Source organism: Physella acuta, unplaced genomic scaffold (assembly GCF_028476545.2).
Source record: "Physella acuta isolate Inbredline_101_S28 unplaced genomic scaffold, ASM2847654v3 ptg000760l, whole genome shotgun sequence".
In the NCBI taxonomy this organism is placed as follows: Eukaryota; Metazoa; Mollusca; class Gastropoda; family Physidae; genus Physella; species Physella acuta.
In genome coordinates, this window is record NW_026732278.1 from 293,328 (window position 1) to 313,480 (window position 20,153).

At 35.0% G+C, this 20,153-nt stretch overlaps 2 protein-coding genes across 2 annotated transcripts in view; one reads left to right on the forward strand and one right to left on the reverse strand.

Annotated features, from left to right (window-relative positions):
* The window catches only part of LOC131950403 (potassium voltage-gated channel subfamily A member 1), a 100,150-nt gene extending 82,438 nt beyond the window's left edge, over positions 1-17,712 (reverse strand). The window contains exon 1 of the mRNA XM_059312528.1: positions 17,347-17,712. Coding sequence (XP_059168511.1) covers positions 17,347-17,409 — 63 coding nt within the window. The 5' untranslated portion in view covers positions 17,410-17,712. The remainder of the gene's footprint in view (positions 1-17,346) is intronic.
* The window catches only part of LOC131950405 (U1 small nuclear ribonucleoprotein 70 kDa), a 45,583-nt gene extending 26,430 nt beyond the window's left edge, over positions 1-19,153 (forward strand). The window contains exons 5-10 of the mRNA XM_059312529.1: positions 6,060-6,122; positions 14,770-14,851; positions 16,735-16,836; positions 17,014-17,113; positions 17,629-17,831; positions 18,301-19,153. Coding sequence (XP_059168512.1) covers positions 6,060-6,122; positions 14,770-14,851; positions 16,735-16,836; positions 17,014-17,113; positions 17,629-17,831; positions 18,301-18,659 — 909 coding nt within the window. The 3' untranslated portion in view covers positions 18,660-19,153. The remainder of the gene's footprint in view (positions 1-6,059; positions 6,123-14,769; positions 14,852-16,734; positions 16,837-17,013; positions 17,114-17,628; positions 17,832-18,300) is intronic.
* Positions 19,154-20,153: the final 1,000 nt, after the last annotated feature.

Below are 20,153 nucleotides of genomic sequence, written 5' to 3' on the forward strand. Positions count from 1 at the left end.
TTTAGCAGTCGAGTTGTATAATCCAACGCTTTATCCATTTTTAAGACTCTACAGTATCCGTTGCTTTTTGGTATCACGTGGTAAGTTATGCGAACACGTTGTTTTGATTATTGGATCTTTTTAGTAGTTACATCATAAAGCGATTAGCATGTCGCTATATAATGCTACCTTATAAACCAGATGATTAGCCGTGTTTTATCATACATTACGTGCCAGAGAGAAACTGTTTCCGTTTTTCTAATGAATGGTGGCCTAGCTGTGTTAGGCAAAAACCATTTGCTATCAACCTGGTGTATAATAGTGCTTAATTTTGTCACTTTTGGTGGCTGCTGTTTTAGTGTTTAAAATAGCCTCCTGCACGTTTCGTAAATATTCCTTCCTAACATCTTCACTCTTTACCTGTTGTTAATATAACATTTAGCTGTGCGAGTAAAAATATTTACATAATATACACTAGGACTCTTTTAAAAGAGAAAAATGAAATGTCACGCGATATTGTATCCACAAAAGAGTGGGCTACGTTATTCTGGGAGCATTTTCCACCAGAAAATATAGCGAACATAAATATAGTAGCTCTGGTGGTCACTGGATTACTTTTCAGGCGAGTAATCGACAAAACGTCATGGCCATCTGTGTAGCACTAAATAACTGCATCTGTATACCACTTCGGGGGCAACTGATTTTTCAAAAAATATTTAAAAGAATTACGATTCTTACCATTGTCATTTGTGCTCTATGTGCTTTGGTCACAAAGATATTTTTTGCTCATTAACTTTTCAGTAAAGTGAATCTATGTGTGCTCAAAGCTGTGTAGCTTTTTTCAGTATTGCTCTATGTATTTACCAATATCTATTAGGTTTAAATAGTCTTGTATTTTTTGCACTCTGTGAGCTGTACTATGTGTATATCTTGTTGTGTGAGTTAAATTTACGGCAAGTGTTGTAATCCCCAATATATCTATTAATAACACATATTGCAGCTGAGTAGCTCAGGGGTAGGTAGAAACCACAATTCTCTTGTCCGTAGACACTAACTAAAACCAGATGATGGCATCTTCCTCTACACATTTACTTCGTTACTGAAATGTAACTTATAGACCATGCAGTACTTTTTTTCTTTACTATAACTGATTGTGCTTACTTCTAGAATACATCTACATTACTGTTTTATACAGCCTTCTTCGCTGTTAGACATTTTTCCATTAGTATAAAGCTTACGTCACATATTTAAAATATATATATATATATATATATATATATATATACATACACATATATATACGTACACACACACACACACATATATATATATATATATATATATATATGTGTGTGTGTGTGTGTGCACGTGTATATATATATGTGCATGTGTATATATATGCACATACATGTAACTACACACACATACATATAGTTTTGGTGCAGGAGCCTTATACGTAATGCGTAGCCCGCTTCTCTGATCGATACACATAAAAAATCGATTCACAAGTAAATCTATCATCCGAACCAAGTGTTATAATACGTAAAATAATCAATAGTCATCAGGTTATACCTTTGTTTTAAAATGCGCCGTTTAGTTTACGGATATCACACTAACTTGTCATATAAACTAGACGGTTTGGTGTGTGATTATAATTTGTTGGTAAACCTCAACCTTTCACATCAATGTGTTGATCTGTGGAACATTAGCATCCAGTACTTGGCTTATTCTACTACTTTTGTTTGATCCTTCCTGCTTGTTTCCATACATATTCCTAAATCAACACATTCCCCAGCCTTAATTTAAATATATTCATTTGGATCGAACTAGTGAGTCCCACGAGAGTTGTCTCTCTGAGAGTAGATAGTAATTGTTTTAATGCTGATTGCATTGATACAGCGCCAGTAAAGATACACTGAAAAAATTATTGATCACTATACACTCGGTTTTCAAACGCGATAGCTTACTTCAAGTAATTTAAAAAGAAAACAAATTAGTAATTATGGAGTGTTTCTAACTTTTCCCAATTGAAATTCCCCTTATACTAGATGTTGGCCTTAGTTACTATTTAATATTTTCTTTTTATATAGAAATCCACGTCTGTAAACATACCCAACCGACGTTGTAAAAACGCTATCAATTAGATCTACAATTATGAATTCTATATTAACAAGGACTTTCGTTTAAGTTTTAATGTTATCTCTACACTGTGGTCGACTTTAAAACGTCCTTTTCTATCCTATCCCTGATAAAAGATACCCTTTTTTCGATGCTCCCCAGTGCACACTTAAACCAGATAAACATGTATTTCGGATGGATACAAAATGTAAACATTGCAGACAGCGATGTATTGCATGAAACAGCTGGCGTTTACCTATACAAGCCCGGTCCTTGTTTTAGGTTTGGCGATCTATTATTTTGTAGAATGTTTTTACCCTAGTAAAAACATTACTAATTGTGCCATTACATGTACTGATATTTTTAAAATATATTTTATTGTATTCTTTCCTAAAGAATAATAATAGACACACAATTTTAAATGACGCTGCGGCCAATCCATGCTTTTGAAATACCACAAACATGCACTTTATTTGAAGCATAAAACACTTAGTAGAAAATAATGATTCCATTCCATCGACACTCCTGTGGGAACACGTTTACTGTGCGCGTGAGATAGTCGATGTGACACGGTTGCTAGGTTGTTTGGACAACCATAACCACCTGTATCCAGGTCATCAGCATGATTAAACACAGTGTGCTTTCACTATTGGCGTTGGCATTTAAAAAATAACTATAGTACAAGATGTGAACTCCGCATAGCGATCCATGTTTTAAATCTGCTGTAGAGGACAAACAGCCCCATGCACACGCTTTCACAGCACAAAATTATTTCAACACGGCTGGAGTAACCTGTCTGATCGGAACAATGTTAGTGCCCACCCCCATCCCCCTCCTTGTTTCTATCTGCCGCCCTCGCGTCTGTGAAAACTTAAAGTGTGATCAATAAAGGACTTAGATCTCTAGCGTCGCTTAACCTGGCCTAATGATGAGGGCAATATTGATACTCTTCTCATAGGCCCCCACACATCGCAGATAAGTCAGCGTCACGTCAACTATAATTCTAATGGATGGCATTGTCACTCATGCTATTTGACGTCATCGCAGTGTGGCATTTCAAATAGCAATAAGCATAAGCTCCCCTTAATATATAAAAAAAAAATATTCAAAATCCTAGCTAGGGTACTGCTCAGTATTGTTCATGCCCAAAGTGTGATACCTACATCACCGTCCTAGTCTGATATGACGCCGTGCCGGTCAATCGATATGTGCTTCCTGTGTATAGGGTGAAACCTCTTTTGTTCCATCGGTCCCAGAACTCTTCTCCGTGCTAATATCTCTGATAATCGGATTATATATATGTTTGATGTCATCTGAGCGTAGTTTGACTGTCCGCTTGTATCATACGCTCTTGACTTCTATGGGATTTCTACGCTATCACTGTAAATATTGACTCATCTACAGATAGTGGTAGGTTTACTAGTCAATAGCACGAGGCTCGAGGTGACGTAATATTGACTGGCATCTGTATTAACAACGCTCTTACAAATGATTTTTTTATACCTTACACCGCTGACATATTACTGCCTCTGTTCGTCTATTTACCTTTTCAGTGTGTCTAAATATCTGTCTTGTCTGTCATTCTATTTGTCTAATATCCCTTATCTATCTAATCTAATCACTGTATTTTAGTGTTGGCATCAGCATGAGCTAAGTATAACGTTTTAGGCCGAAGGACGTGACGCCAAAGAGAAGGTCAGTAGAAGTAAAGAAGCTGGCATCTGACCAGATGGATAATTTGAGATTTCCAACATGCGCTGTAATGAAATTGGTCGGTGGTCGTCTTATCTACGAACGCAATATTTTAAGCGTTAGGTTTACTAGAACATTAACATATCTAACGTTTCTTTTAAGCTCAAAAAAGCTTGACAGTGCAAATAAAAACAACAACCTAATATCAAATTTTAAATGATAAACTGAGAATTATTTTCGTTTTCCGAACGGCTCATAGTTTTAACGAGATGTTAAAGTATATTTAATGTCATAGCTGAGCGTGAATCACAACTAAAGATCTTGTTACAGCACAATGACTAGCTCAGTTAACACTTCCACATATTGGATGTACAAGAACCACATGATGAACAATTCCAACTATTGCAATAGCTCGTGCATTACTATGAATTTGGGTTCAGCACAGTTGAAGGTTACATAGAACTGTTTGTAAATTCTATTCATATAAAATAAGGCGCACACAGTTTTAGAAGTTGGATGAAATACAACACAAACCAATGTCAATTGTTGTGGTGAACAGATTTGAACCGTCAGAAACATCACGAACAGCTGTCTGGCACATGTAAACTCATGTTACTTGGTCCAGTTTTTTCCTCCATCTATCCGAATGTAGATGCGACCCTAACTCCTTGTTCACATTCTATAATAACTTTCGTCTTATAGTAAGTCCTGCATATCACATTATAGTTTAACATTGCATAAGTGAACGTTTCTTTTGATTTACCTAGCATGTAATACGCATACTTTTTACATTTTTTTTTACTCAAGTGCTAAATGCCACTTGACATTTAATAATTTCCTGCATATGGTTGTGCTGCATAAGTTGTAGGTCGGGAATTTTCATCACGGGTTTGGTACCTCTATGTTTTTTGTCAGCCTTTGTCTTAACACGTATAAAATAAACTAGTAAGCACGCGATTTAACTTTCAAATCGTCGGGCACCATTTTTTAGAATTAGTCTGGACTGTTCAAGATGTTGAAATGACACGTTACACTATCCTGTAAATACCTGTTTAACATTATTAGTAGATAAGTTCTGACCCTTCTCCTCCCCCCCCCTCCCAACTGGTATGGGGATCTAGATTGATGACTAACATACTTAAACTTCATATAGTTTACCATATTACTTCAGCCCTACGTACTAAAACATTTGTGTCAAGATCTTGGGGAATTACCCTTCATACGTAATATTTATCCCAGCCCATTACCTGTGTATAACATGATTTTTACAGCGGTGTTGTATGAATATTATTATATTTTACTTCATTTTCCAAACTAATACAAAAGTTCCCAATTCTAGTTGTAATGGAAAGGGCCGAGATTCATGGACCATACGTATACCTTGGTCTTGCTGGTGATCATTTGCAATAAAGGGACGCTACTCATTTTGTTAATGTAATAAACCAAATTTATTTTGCTTCCCTTTATGTTCCATGGTTAATTATTTAAAACCATTGTAGTATTTAGGCTGGTGTAAATAAAAATCATAAATTAAAGGATGTCTCGTATTTTCTCAAGCGATAAATTATAAAAAAAATTAAGAGGGACAAATTAATATTTGGGAACTAAAATATATATTTTTAAAAAGTTACTTCCAAGCTTAATAATGGCTCCAACTGTATTTATTTTTATATGCCTCAAAAAAAAAAAGAAAAAAAAAAAAAAAAAAGAATGTATGATGTTAAACATACAAACTTTAATTTCGTACCCCTAAAAAGTTGTATTCATTGCTTGAACTTGTCAAAAAAATATATTTTAAAGGGTTGCATTTAAGTGTTAAATTTCAGCCATGTTTTTAGTGTTATGATACCTGTAAGACTAAAATAGGGTTATGGTTAGTTTTCAATGTTCGTTTGTATTGAGCTTTGTCTTGGTGTGAAACTGTAGGGCGTGAATTTGACACGCGTTTCCCTGCTCGGACACGCGTGTGAAAGAAGTCTCTTGACATTGATGAAAGTAGAGTCAAGAGTGGACAAGCTGTACATCGGATGCTGGTCATTCACTTTCTTCTTATTCTCTTTTAACTTTTATGATCGTGATGTTAAACCTTCGTTCAGACGGCATGCTCTAGCCTTCATCAGACAGGTGTGCTGAACTTGAACTTTCTCCTGTCTGCTTAGTGTTATAGTTTGTTTTTCTGTTTCTGTTTTCTATCTGAAACCATTGCAGAATTTACGTCATGGGTTTCACTTCTTTTTATATAGGCTAATATATTTTTTCTTTCCTCACAGAACTTTGATACAAGTGAATCAAAACTTCGAAGAGAATTTGAAGTCTTTGGACCCGTAAAAAAGGTAGGTCTGCCCCTTCTGGCACTAACAATATGGGTACATCTATGCTATGTTAAACAAGTATAATTTACAGGGATGTGACTTTTCCGAATTTAATTGGTGAATTCATTTTCGCCGAATTTTTCCGCCGATTTTCGAGTTTTGTCGATTTTGTACGAAGTTTTAAAAATTAGGGAAAAAAACGGAAACGACCTCTACGGAAAAGGCCGACGTGCGCTTTCCACAAGTTCGTATTTAAATCGAGACTTCAAGGAACTTTCAGTACATAGGTCTAACGGACACTCGAATATGCGCTATATGTCACTGCAGTGATGGTGCTAGATTAAGATGAAATTTAGATCTAGGTCAAGATTCAGAGTTTCGGCGGATTTACAATTTTTTCAGAACGCACATTTTTTTAGTCCAAATTTTCCGCTGATATTGTCAGTTAAATATTTATAAAAAAAACCACGGGAAAAAGTACTCTAAAATAATGCCGTTGTTCAAATGAAACTTACATCGCCCAAGCCTGGTAATCTAGCTATCGATGTAGCATAATTTATGTATCGGTATTTTAACACGCCCAAATCTAGTTTCTCTCTGATTCTATTTTATTTCGTTATCTCAAATTAATATTGAAATCCTTGCAAAAGGTGACTATGAGGACAAGACTAACCCGCCCCTGCTTGTAGCAACGGTGGCTCTTGTGACCTCACCATGACCCCGTGTACGTGTTTGGTGCTGCTTGTGGGGGGGGGGGGGGGATAAAAAATAACGTCACAATAGCTGTAAATTAACAGATTTAAAAAAAAACTGAACACAACGCGATTCCATAAATAACGTCCCACTCGAAAAGGGGGGGGGGGGGGGGTTCAGATTGTGTGACGTCATAATTTTATTTTTATGTATTTTAAAAAAGTAACGTTTAGAAACTGAATTTTAGTCGCTATTACGCGTTTTAGAAAACTGTTTTTAAAAAGTTTAATAGAAATTTATTTGTCGAGCTCAGTCAATATTTTAGAAAATAAATCGGTGATTAAAAAATGCTAATTCAATCTTGAGGAGGGGTGAGGGTAGCGGTTGTTGGCTGAGTTGTGTGTCATTTTTGGGGGTAGTCAGTCTTTTGTGACGGAGCATAGAGGGGAGGTAAAAACCGTCAAAAATTGTTTCTACCCCTGGTACATTTAAACGTTATAAGGCAGGACATCCTATACACATGTGTGTAAAAACACATGCTATGCTAATTAAAACATGCTACTCATATCTACAGTTCAGTGCCATGTAACAACGTGAGCATGTGTGCTGTCTTCTGTGGGTCTATTGTTTGCTCTCCTTTTGTCAAATTCTTACAGGCTTCATGTGTAGAACAATATTAGACACTATCACTCATCAAAAGTATAATGTTTGCCGAACTTGTACATCATGGCGTGTATTATAACTTTTTAGCACAAGAATTAAAGAAATAAGTAACTTAACGCGTTTTTCGGTGAAGGGATCGCTAGTAGATGGGCTAAGAGATTTTGTAATCATAGCTGTGTGCTATCTTATACATTATGCTGTTGGATGAAAACTCGACAGTAACATAATGACATTACGTTTATGCCATTATCAATTTAAAAATGTTGAAACTTAAGAAAAGATACTTGAATTAGTTTACTTAAACCTCCATCAATGATACATTCCACTCTGGGATTGGCTTGGATAACCGTGTCACTTATGCATGTCCTAATTGACGAACATAGTAAACCCTAAAAACGCTAATGTCATTTTGCCTTTGCTAACATCAACAGTTACAAACTTCCTTTCTAATTTATCTTTGATGTCTTGCGGAGAGGCATATGGTGCATCGTAAAGTAATAGATACTCTTGTCTCAAGTTAAAGATGTTCGTCAATAAAACTGCTTTTCAGAGCAAGCTGCTTGGTTTAATTACTTAGCCAATTTGAATTGCTCTTTTCTCTTGTATGTGTATATGCATGTATGTATGCATGTATTATAATATATACACCCGGAATATATGTATGTATGTATATGTGTATATATATATATATATATATATATATATATATATATATATATATATATATATATATATATATATATATATATATATATATTCGGTGTAGTGTATATACATACATCGATTTACATCCTGCACTGTCCGTTTCCCCACGTATTGCAATAGTAATATAATCAAGATGAAAATTCGAGATTCAAATCTATGTAATTAATACGTAATTGCTTTCTTTCTTATCTCCTTTAAGTTGACGTCAATTTGACACCCTTCCTCCCCCCCTCCCCATGAGCGATTTATTAGGCTAAAAATAACTTACCTTATCTCCCCACCAGAACACATTGCATTTGTTGTTAGTATACATCCTCACAATAATTTACAATATCCACGGAGCTGTGTTGTTATATCCATCAAACATCAACTTTATGTATTGCCGAAAACACCTCTCTTTGTACACGCTGAGATGCCAATGTTGAAATATTTTACACAAACAAAATACTCCATGATTCAGTCTGGAGACCTTAAATCATTCTGTTATTTATAATATTATCTAGCACATTATAGCACCTGCTGCCATTGATTATCTGTACTCTTTATCAATCAATATCTAATGCCAATAGCACGGTACAAGTTGACGCCACTAAAGCTGTGTTGCATCTAATGGGTGTTAGAAAATAAAAGGATGATCGAACTATTGGATTGATAATCTAAAGGTTTCGAGCTGTCACGCCTTGCCGTGAATCCCTCACTCGGCTGCTTTGAAATTGTTGACTACTCCAACCTGCTGTTAACGAATACCGCATGGCGCTGTCTAAACATTGGCCTCATGTAACTAGTGTGTTTGCCATTTTGTCTGTAAGCTCACCTAGCAATAGATCCCATCTATCGAATCACAATACGGCTAAGTGGTGAGAGAATCGAGAGCAAAGGCCTACAAGTCATAATTCCAGAACGCCTAAAAGTCAGAGTACGATAGCAATACTGTAACACTGTAAGGGCAACACGCTTTACTTTGCAACCAGTTGTGGAACGTCAGGTTCCTGTACGATACAACTTTCTTTTATAATTTGGTTATCATTAAAAATTGTCTAGGTTATCCCTGTTGAATTCCTATGTCGAAATGATTGCTGCACGTAGCTAAATGGAGATATGAGGTGTGTTTCTCTTCTCTCCCCCCCCCCCCCCTTAGTTTATCTTACTGCTGCGTGAAGTCTGGTTAATACTAGAAGAACACACTTTTATTTCAGATATTTTTGTTCTTTTTGAATTCACCTTCTCAAAAAACACGCAGAGATGTAGCGATTTATAAAATGAGATTTCCTAGTCGATATTGTGTGGAACCGCAAGAAGTAAGAAAGTGAACGCATTTTAAATGTATTTTTAATGGTAACTTCACCACTCCTCCCCCCTCCCTTGCTTGTGGCTTACACACCTTCTGTTTATTTTAAATCTACTGATGTCTTTGGGTGTTTTAATGAGTGCTTTTTTTAATGATAAAAGAAAGTATACGCTTTAAACTGTTAACAAAGATGTAATAAAATGTTACACATGACCATATAATATATACAGTTTCAAGTAAAATGTAATAAAATAATGGTAATCATAGATACGATAATATCACACATCGATTTTCACAATCTCCAAAAGAAAATTTCTTATTGCCTATCATAAAATCGTTTCTTCCAATCAAGATTCATATGAATAAACGTTGCTCCCCTCCTTTTGAATACTTTGTTCACGAAAACCATAAAAATCACGCTCTTCTTAAAGCATGTAGCCTACATTTTTTTTTTATGGATCTCATCCAGTTCTAGATAGAAACTTGAGAAACGTCATTGAATAGTTTTTAGCAAATATTTGTCGCTTATTGTATGGCACAAGAAAACAAGCTGTACATGAAATGCAATACACTTGACTTAGCAAGCACTCGTATAGTTGTAACTCACTAGTATAAAACTACACATCTAAAACAAACGTTATGCTCCAGTAGTAGCACCACTAAGGTAGAACTGTTTTTGACATCCATATTGATTGATCTTATAGAACTTTTTCTTCATCTGCTCCTCTAATTAACTAGCCTCGCCGGTTAATGACTTAATTAAGCAAACTAAGATAGAGCGGTCTCTTTTAACCCTTGTTCCGTCTCCGTAGCAACTGTAGCGTGAGGGTAACCAATATACGTAGTTGTCAGTCACGCACTCGCTTCTCACAAATGTCGTTAAGAGATTGTTTACATCATCACAGTCAAAGCTTACGTCTTCTAAACAAATGTTTTTACTACACTAACTTACATGTCATGGTCAATTCCACGATTAAAAATAAACGTATCCGTTGGTGGCGTTAAATTATCAAATTATTTTTAGTGTTCAACACCTGTTAAAACTTTACGTTGCCCGGAATGTAAATTCATCCCCCTCCCTCTTAGGACTAAAAGAAAAAAATCCACGAACAGTTATAATATGACACAGCAAAATAAATTCACCTTCGCTAACGTCTCATCAAATACACTTTTTATATTGCACACTAGTTCTGTTGAGGATAACGTGTCCACGTAGAATGATAGAACATCTCCCTGCACTCCCCTGCGGAAACAGGCAAATTGTTTTTTAGGTATACTCGTGCCACTTCAGTCTACCTAGCTGTTGCCCAATCCGGCGTGTTTTATCGCTATTTTGATTATTGCTAGCACTCTAGGTAGTATTCAACGACAGACATCCATACACCCACTCGTCCATGTAGTCGGCAATAGCTCTCACCTTCCCACCCCGCCTATCGCGTATCCTATTAACGTGTTACTTTTATATTTGCATTAGGCTGTCCAATTGTCTTTAATAACCTTTCTGTGCACGCGTGTTGTGGACTGCTGGTGCATCTCTCTTGGTTATTTATATTAGTATTGGCGTTTGAATGATTGCCGTTTATCTATAGAACTAAACCGTTTTCCATAGTATCAACGCGAACTGTGGAGGTTGATTTATTATAGGAGGTATTAAAGAGTTTCACCTGTGAACACTTCAGGGATGCGGATCTACGTGTCTCAGTTGGCAACAATTAGTTTGCCTCTAATGTGAACCAGACTTGAGCTATATAATTTATACTTCGAATTCTTACACCTTAAAGATAGTTAAGAGCTTGCTATTATAAAATAACAAATATTTATCAGAGAAGTGCTACCGAGGTCCAGGCACATAAAAATCAGAGCCCACTAAGAACCCCCTTTTAAAATACGTACAGGATTTACTGTAACGCTTTACCACAATTATAGCAGCCAAATGGCCCTGGATATTGAATGGCCAAAAATTGGGCCGTTGGAAATGACGTCTTCAAATTAGATAAATTAAAACCAGATGGAAAAAATCGATGCAAGCAATCGATTATTTCGGATGACCAATAACCCACGTAATCAATACACGGGCCCTCAATAGCTTCATAAATGTTTTAGCTTGGACGTAACACGTGAAACATTTTAACGTAAGGAAGCTCAGTGTGTCTACAGTCAAGATCATCAACACTCTAGTCAATACTAAGTACTGGTCTGGGTGAACTACACCATTTCTCTTGATAGATATCGTCAATCAGTTTTATTGACGTTTTCAAACACCAAATGATAAACTGGCTAATTAGGTGTCGGATGGATCGAGGAGCTTGTACCGCACGGCCAATTGCGGTTGGATTGTTTGACGGCCATTTCATGACTGCAACACTTCACTGATTGTCTCATCGATTTACTCGTTCAACAGTTGGATCGTTTTTTTTTTCCTAGGTTGAGGTTTCAATAGCTCCGCGAGCTATATGTCTCCATAAAATAATAGAATAATTGTATTTAAAAATGAAGCGAATGAACCTTATTATTTAACTCCGAGTATTGTGTGGTATACCTTTTAGTGCAAATACACCATCCGGACAAGGATTCACGACTAATACACAATAGTCGCCACCTCGGACGTAGTGGTATTATGGTTACTTTTTGTTCATTAGGGCTTTGTTCATCGTACAATAAAACACACGCAATGCTGTCACGAAGCAAATAATTTCCCCCACGATTGTTAAACAGTGCGACAAGCCTAGTTGGCAAGCAAGCTGTAGTGTTGGGCATTGTAAAACAGAGTATTGAATGAAAAATACGAAATTGATGCTATTGAATACATTGCTTTGATTCCGGTTATTTTGTTGTCGAATCAGCTGTGTGAATTTACCATTCCACACTTGAACTATTCCCGTTCTCCGTTCTTTAAAAATTGGAAATAAGGTATTAAAGGTTAAAATTCTAAATGAGGTTATAAAGGTTGCATAACATTACCCATCAAATGTATTTTTTAAACAGTTTTTTATTTTAAAAAAAGTCCATCCCCTTACATAAGACTACTTTGTTTATAGCATTACTGCCCCCCCCCCCCCGGTTTTCCCTCTCCCCCTGTACTGCTGAGGTTATTTAGGTTTTAAAATTGAATGAGTTACTTGTGTAAACCATGTCCGTGTCATAGAGCCAGAAATGATGAATTGCGGCTTACCTGCTTTAGCTTAATAGCCTTTGTAACCTCAGACAGAATCCGTCCACCTCAATTTAATTAAGGCAATTTCAAAACAATATTACACATGTTTATTTAGTTCCCTAATCAGTTTACGATTTAAATGTTCACATACAAGTTGTTTTTTTTTTACTCCCGATGCATGCTTGGATTAAAAATGTATGAAGCTCTGAGATTTTTAGAAGTCGATGAGTTCATGGAGTGTGTGTAATTTTGTGGACATATCACCATGTACATTGACGGGATTTCAGTTCCAAAATTATCGAGATCTATTTGTATAAATAACGTCCGCATGTGGGGGCGGGAGGTCTGGCCCAACAAAAGATTATTTTTTTTTGGGGGGGGGGGGGGGGGGATTACCGTATTTTAACTTAAATTGTATAGGTTTTAATGAACAATACTTATTAATCCTTCCCTAATGGTGGATAAATTTAAAGGCAGTACTGGTGTTTAAGAAGTTAGTGCATTCGGTCTAAATAGGAAATAGTTATGAACGAGATGAAACCAAATCGACTTCTTACAATACTGCTTACCACTGTAGAAAGTATTACTTTTATTACATACACGTATGTTTTTAATACTTTGCATCAGGTTTTAATTATTTGGAAATAAAAATAATAAAATAAAAACGACCGTTCTCTACGGATTTTTTAAAAAGACAGTTAATTTTTTTCTCCACTAGTCGCCCATAATGACGTCACGGTTTTAAGTGGTTTTTACCTCAAAGGAACACAAAAAGCTCCTGATGTGAAGTCATAAAGTTAATTTCTCCCCCCCCCCCCCCCTTCCCCTCCCGCCCGAAACAACCATGACTCACGAAAATGTACATTTATTTAAAAATCCTTTTTGTTCTTTATTTAAAGCAAATAATCGGGCTGCACAGTATCTTAAACCCTTCACAGTCTTTATTTAAGACAGGCTAACTAAATTTCATTTTTTAAAGTTGGACATAATATCGACACCACATAATAGTATAGTGGTAATCAGTCAATCTGTCATCCCCTCTAACTCGCATGTAATATGCGTAAATATATCATTTATTAGGGATGTGATTTTTCCTATTATTTTTTTAGCAGGAATCCCTTTGAGCTATAATATTCCTCCGATATAGCGTGTGTCAATTCGTGGCCGTTTTATCACCAGCCGTTTTGACGATACACCCAAATGGACGGCCTAATACGCACATTTCATTTCAAACTAGACAAAAACGCTAAGGGCGGTACTAGATATCGGGAATGTGACTTTTCCGAACTTCGGTTATTTACCGTTTAGTTTCCCGCTATTTCCAGTTAAATAAATAAACACAGTAAATTACGCAAAAAAATGTGTGTGTTTGTGTGTATATGTATGCGTGAGTATGTATATGTGTGTATATATATGTATATATATGTATATGTGTGTATATATATGTATATATATGTATATGTGTATATATACATATATGTATATGTGTATATATATATATGTGTGTGTATATGTATGTATATGTGTATTGTATGTATATGTGTATATATATATATGTATATATATATATATATATATATGAATGTATATATGAATGTATATATATGAATATATATTTATACATACATGTGTGCATGTATATGTGTGTATGTGTATGTATGTATGTGTGTGTTTGTGTGCCTATGTGTGTATATGTGTATATATATGGCTACATATACATGTTTATATATGCATATATATGTGTGTGTATATATACATATATGTATATGTGTATGTATGTATATATATGTATATGTATATGTTTGTATATGTATGTATATGTATATGTTTGTATATGTATATGTTTGTATATGGATGTATGTATGTGCATGTATACATACATGTTTATGTATATATATATATATATATATATATATATATATATATATATATATGTGTGTGTGTATATGTGAATATATATGTATGTGTGCATATATATGCATATGTGTATATGTATATATATATATGTGTGTATGTGTATATATGTATATATATATATATGTATATTGATATATATAGCATGTTTTTAAATGTATATATTGATCCCATAGTGTTTTAGGAACTTTCATGACTACCATTTACACAATAATAATTTTTGTTTTCCTTTGTTCTCATTTTAAATTTAGATCTGTCTCATTAATGATCGCAACTCAGGCAAACCAAGGGGATATGCATTTATTGAGTATGAACATGAGAGGGATATGCACTGTGAGTATACATACTGATAGTATTTTTTGCTTACTTTTTCTTGCTTCAACCATATGCTATCATACATGCTTTACTAAACATGGAGATCATAACTGATTATTTCTCTACTATTTGATATCATATTGAACATTAAGCTTGTGTGGGCAAGTAAGGAGACATCGAGAGACAGACCCGCACCTGCAGGTAATACTTCCCTCCCCTTCTTTACTCCCATGTATATGTTGGGTGCGGCCCTCTTGGAGTAAAGGTAACAGCTAATGGTTTCTTAACAATATAATGCTCAAGGTGAAGCATGTTTTTTGGTAAAAATGTAGTAAATAAAAAAAAGTAAAGCAAATGAGATGGTAAGTTGAGTTGGATGGTACGCTGTGGACCTGCTGAAAATAAGGAAAAATTTGCAGTAAAGTGTTTGTACATAAGTATGTACATGGAATGGGCATTCTAAACGTCGTGTCTCCTTATTTCTCCCGCAGCCACCAGCAAAAGGATGCATGGCACACAGCCATCAACTACTTGATTAGCTCCTTACACTATGTTGTCCATACTGTGTTCACCCTCTGCCTAGGTTTGTATGTGCGTAGGTTTGTATGTGCGGTAAGACCTATCGCTCGTGCTGCGCGCATACACAGCCGAGAACATACTCAGTTCCTTACTTTAAGTCCACTTTGGAAAAAACTACTTTTTTCCCTCTAGATTTTTTAAGGATCAACCTTTGTTTCTTAAATAGATAAAAGTGGGAAAGTTTGAAAGTTGTTCCTTTTTTTTTCACTCTTAATTTCTAAACATAATTATACAAGTAATCTGTTTTAAAATTTTAAAGAAAGTAACTCCTTTAAAAGAAATGTAAATTTAAAAATACTTTATAGTTATAAAATATACAGAAAACTAACGTCAGTGAAAATAGAAACAATTTATTTTTCGCTAAACAAGCCAGATCACATTTTCTAAAAGCTATTATGAACCAAAAAATTATATGCTGTTGATTCAGTTTTTAATTTGTGCGGCTTCCATAAATAGAAAATGTGGTCTGTGAAATTGGCGTTTCGGGTAAGTTATCGGGTAAGTTCTTGGTGCCTCATGGCGACAGACTGCCCTTGATGACCTACGCCTTATGAACTTGATAAATCAAGTGTGGTGTGGTGGGATTATGGCAAAGCTAACTCATGGGTAGGTTAGCGTAAGTTTTTCTTTTCAATATTGACGTCCCTTTTTTTAAAACCACAAAAACTCATCTAATTTCATCTGTGTGTTCAGTGTAGAATATAAAAATTTTCTCTAAGAATTCCAATAGTGATAACTTAAATTTGTTTTGATTGTGGATTGTTGGTAGGTATATAAAGATATGGGTAGGTATGAACAGATAAATTTGTCCCACTCCCTATAAGAAGTCTATACAGTCCTGTGCCAGTTGTCTTTCTTCATCATGTTATTCCTAACATTTTTCTTTCTCTTATGATTACTCTGTTCATGTATATACATTTCATTGACATATTTAAAACTAGAAGTGGTTTCTGCAAGAGTAGAAGGATGCAGTCACTCAGTCTTCCAGAGTTTGTCAACCTTCCAATTGATTATCTGTCATCTTCAATTAATTTTTCTGTTTAATATTTTTTACCATCACATAATTTTTTTTATATCCACAATATAATATTATTACAGTTTCAGCAAATGAGTACTGGTGTGTTGCCTCTAATTAGTTGATGAAAGAATACTTATCTATTATCTCTTTCATAATAATCTGTCTGAAACAAGACGGATTAATACATTGATAAACTTCTTGTAAAATGGACACAGTACCCATTTCAAACTATTTATAAAGGTTATCAGAGTTAAACCTTTTTAGCGTATTATTGATTATACTAATCTACTTTAAAACCCTACAGCGGCATACAAGCATGCAGATGGTAAAAAAATTGATGGTAGAAGAGTATTGGTTGATGTGGAGAGGGGACGTACAGTTAAAGGATGGAGACCTAGAAGATTAGGTTTGTTTTTAACATTCAGCAGTTTGTAATGGCATTTTTACTTTCAATTAAAAAGAAGTTTTTAATTTTGGCCAAATGCGCTAAACTTTATATGTAAATCATTTGGAAAAATAAAAATGCCTTATAAGTTATGGATATTTAGTCATTTTTTGACAAAGAAATTATATATATAAACAGGTGGTGGACTTGGTGGCACACGCAAGGGTGGCCCAGATGAAAATACAAGATTTTCTGGCAGAGATGAATTTGGTGCTGGTGCTGGTAGTGAAAGAGGAGGGTAAGTCACAGAATGTCACTTGAAATACATAGTTACGTTTTGTTAAAATATGCAGTGGTGGGGGTTAATTGAGGAGATAATGAGGTCCACATAGAATTACTGAGAAAACTATAAAATAGAGGTAGTAGATATTTATAAAAGTTATTAGAAAAAGTGAAATTTATCTATTATACTAACAGATAAATATTAACTGCTTACATTTAATTACGTTTTGCTGATTAATGTCTACTTACGTCTACATCAAGTGCAAGAACTCCAGTGTCTAAAACTAATTCCATAGCATGAGCCCGTGGCATTTTGTATAATCCACATGTCCTTGTAGTTGGTAGAAAAGAGTGATTTCACTGACATTGATTTGACTAGTTTATTACACCATTCCTCTAATTATATCCATCTGATTGAGAAGAGCAGAGCACATTTTGAAATTGATAAAAATCACATATCAGGTAAACTGTATTAACAGATGCACATGCTTTTTTTTCTCTGGTCTGTGTGAAACCATTTTATTTTTGTAGATTCCGCAATGCAGTTGAAGATGAACGTGGTGTCGGCGGCGGTGGTGGTGGTGGCAGACGAGTTGAGCGATCGAGAAGCCGTGAAAGGAGACGTAGAAGTAGGAGCAAAGAACGTCCTCGGCGGAGCAGGAGCAGGGAGAGAATCCGACGCTCTCGTAGCAGGGAAAGGAAACGTAGTCGTGAACCAAGACCAGAAGCTGAGGGTAAAATTAAAACATCAATAATTATAGTACAAGTTTTTGCTTATCGTTAAACATGACCAAATTATCTGCAATTTGATGAAGATAATGTAATTAAGGATAACCATGCAATCATTTTAAAAAGAAATAGTATTTTGATTTTAAGTTTCTGTCACATGAGTAGCTACCAGTACAATAATTGTTCATATATTTATGCTTGTTACATGCACATCTTTTAAATAGTAGGCACCCATTAAATTATATATAACTAGAGGTGTCCATGAGGGCAAATAATTAGCCTGTCATGTCACTTTTGCAGTGCTCATCTACTAGTTTTCATCAGACCTTATACAGCTTTTTATTATTTTGGTACATATGGTTTAAATAAAAATGTTTTTTTTTCATTATTCACTTTTAAGTTCTTATCAGGCATGTGTGTGAAATAATGCATGAAGTTTTGTTTGTAAAACAACAAATAATTTGCATGTTGCAGTTATTCCTGATGAAGAGGAAGGTGCAGTTGCACGTAGAGAAAAGAAAAGAAGCAGACGAAGTCGTTCACGTGACAGAGACCGTGAAAGGCGCAGAAGTAGATCCAGAGACAGAAAACGAAGCAAACGATCCCGGTCAAAGGAACGCAAGTTTAAGATCAAAGAAGAAGAACAACAGCAAGGCCAGTGGGTGGGTGGAGATGAGGATGGATTGAATGGTAACCAAGAGGTGAATGAAGAAGGTTTTCCTGAAAGTATTCGTGTCAAAGAAGAGAAAGCAGATGCCTATGTTGGTTATGGTGGAGATGGACAACAAAGAATTGATGATGAGGAAGAATTTGAAGAAGGCGAGGCTCAGTGATAACTCAAGCTTTTTAAAAGTTTTTATCCATTCAATGTAGAAAGCCCTTTTAATCTTCCCTCTCTTCACTTAGTGACTGGTATCTGATTAGGTCTTTTTTAAAGAAACAATAGGCTGTTGAGCAGATATCCATTATTTTCTTTAATTTTCAAAGAAGCTTACAACTCTCACTGTTGTGTTTGATGGTCCTAGCAGTTTTTAAAATTATTTCATGTATCATTTGTTTTAATTTGTTTTGACGATCAGTTGATGTACTCACATGAAATGTTCTGATTTGTGGTGACAATTTGAATATTTCATTTAAGTGAGCCAATAGCTCAAAATATATTTTTTAAATAACATTAGTGAATAAAGAGTAGGTAAGTATCAATTTCTGTAACTTTTCCAATTTACTCCTGAAAGATGCTCTGTTACTTGATTGCAAGTTTTTAAGTTCTGTATAATAGTAGGCTCAATGTTATTTTAGGTGGACAATAAAACATTTGTAATAAGAATTGCTTGCTTTCATTCATTTTTTTTAGAAGTTTTAATTTGCTCAATATATTGTTGGTTGAAGGTGGAGTCAGGTTGGCTGTCAGTTGTAGGGCAAACATTGGAGATGTTTTTAAAAACTTAATGAGAAGTTTTACTTCTTAATAGTACTTTGGGTAACTGTAATAGAACTTCAGCTTGCAAATGTTCTCCAAATAATACAACCTGCTAGTTTTGTAATTGAAGCTAACACAGAAATTGGGTCTAAGGACACATTGTGCACATCATTAGATTGCTACATGCCACGTGTATACTTTACATGTCTAGAAAAAAAAAAATATACAATACGTTTTTATCAGAACATTATTGGAGGGAGGGGGGTAGTAGTTGGGAAGTTTTTCAACTAGGTGTATAGTATACGTTATGCAAGTGTAAATGTGTTAGGTGTGATCAGATTTAATTTCAAGGGGCCACGTTTCTACATTTTAATCATCCGGTACTATTTAAATGAGTTGTTTAAACAAGAATTGTGCGACACAACTTAATTTAATTGTTAATGAAGTTTCATTTAATTCAGTGTTCTGTTACTATACAAACTCCAAAGTTCAGATGTGTTTATGGACGATACTGATTTTTATTTGGAAATGTCAGCTCAATGACAAATGAATTGTTTAGTGTAGTAACAGTGAACTAAGCTACATCTTGACAATTTCAGATATACTGCAATCATCTTGACAGTTTCAGATGTACTGTAGTCAACTTAACAATTTTAGATATCATGCAGTAATTTTGACAGTTTTAGTTTTATCTATAGTGCAGTGATATTGACATTTTCCATAGTTTAATGGGGAATGTCAACTTATCAAATTGTGGAGTAGTAGTTAACAACATTTATTGGGTAGTGGGGGATGACATCTGAATAAGCGACTGATTGACTTAGATGTTCCAAATGCAGCGGAAATTTTTTTTAATGAAGAAATTCGGCAACGTAATAAATTTTGATATAGTGGGTCGCGTCTAAAG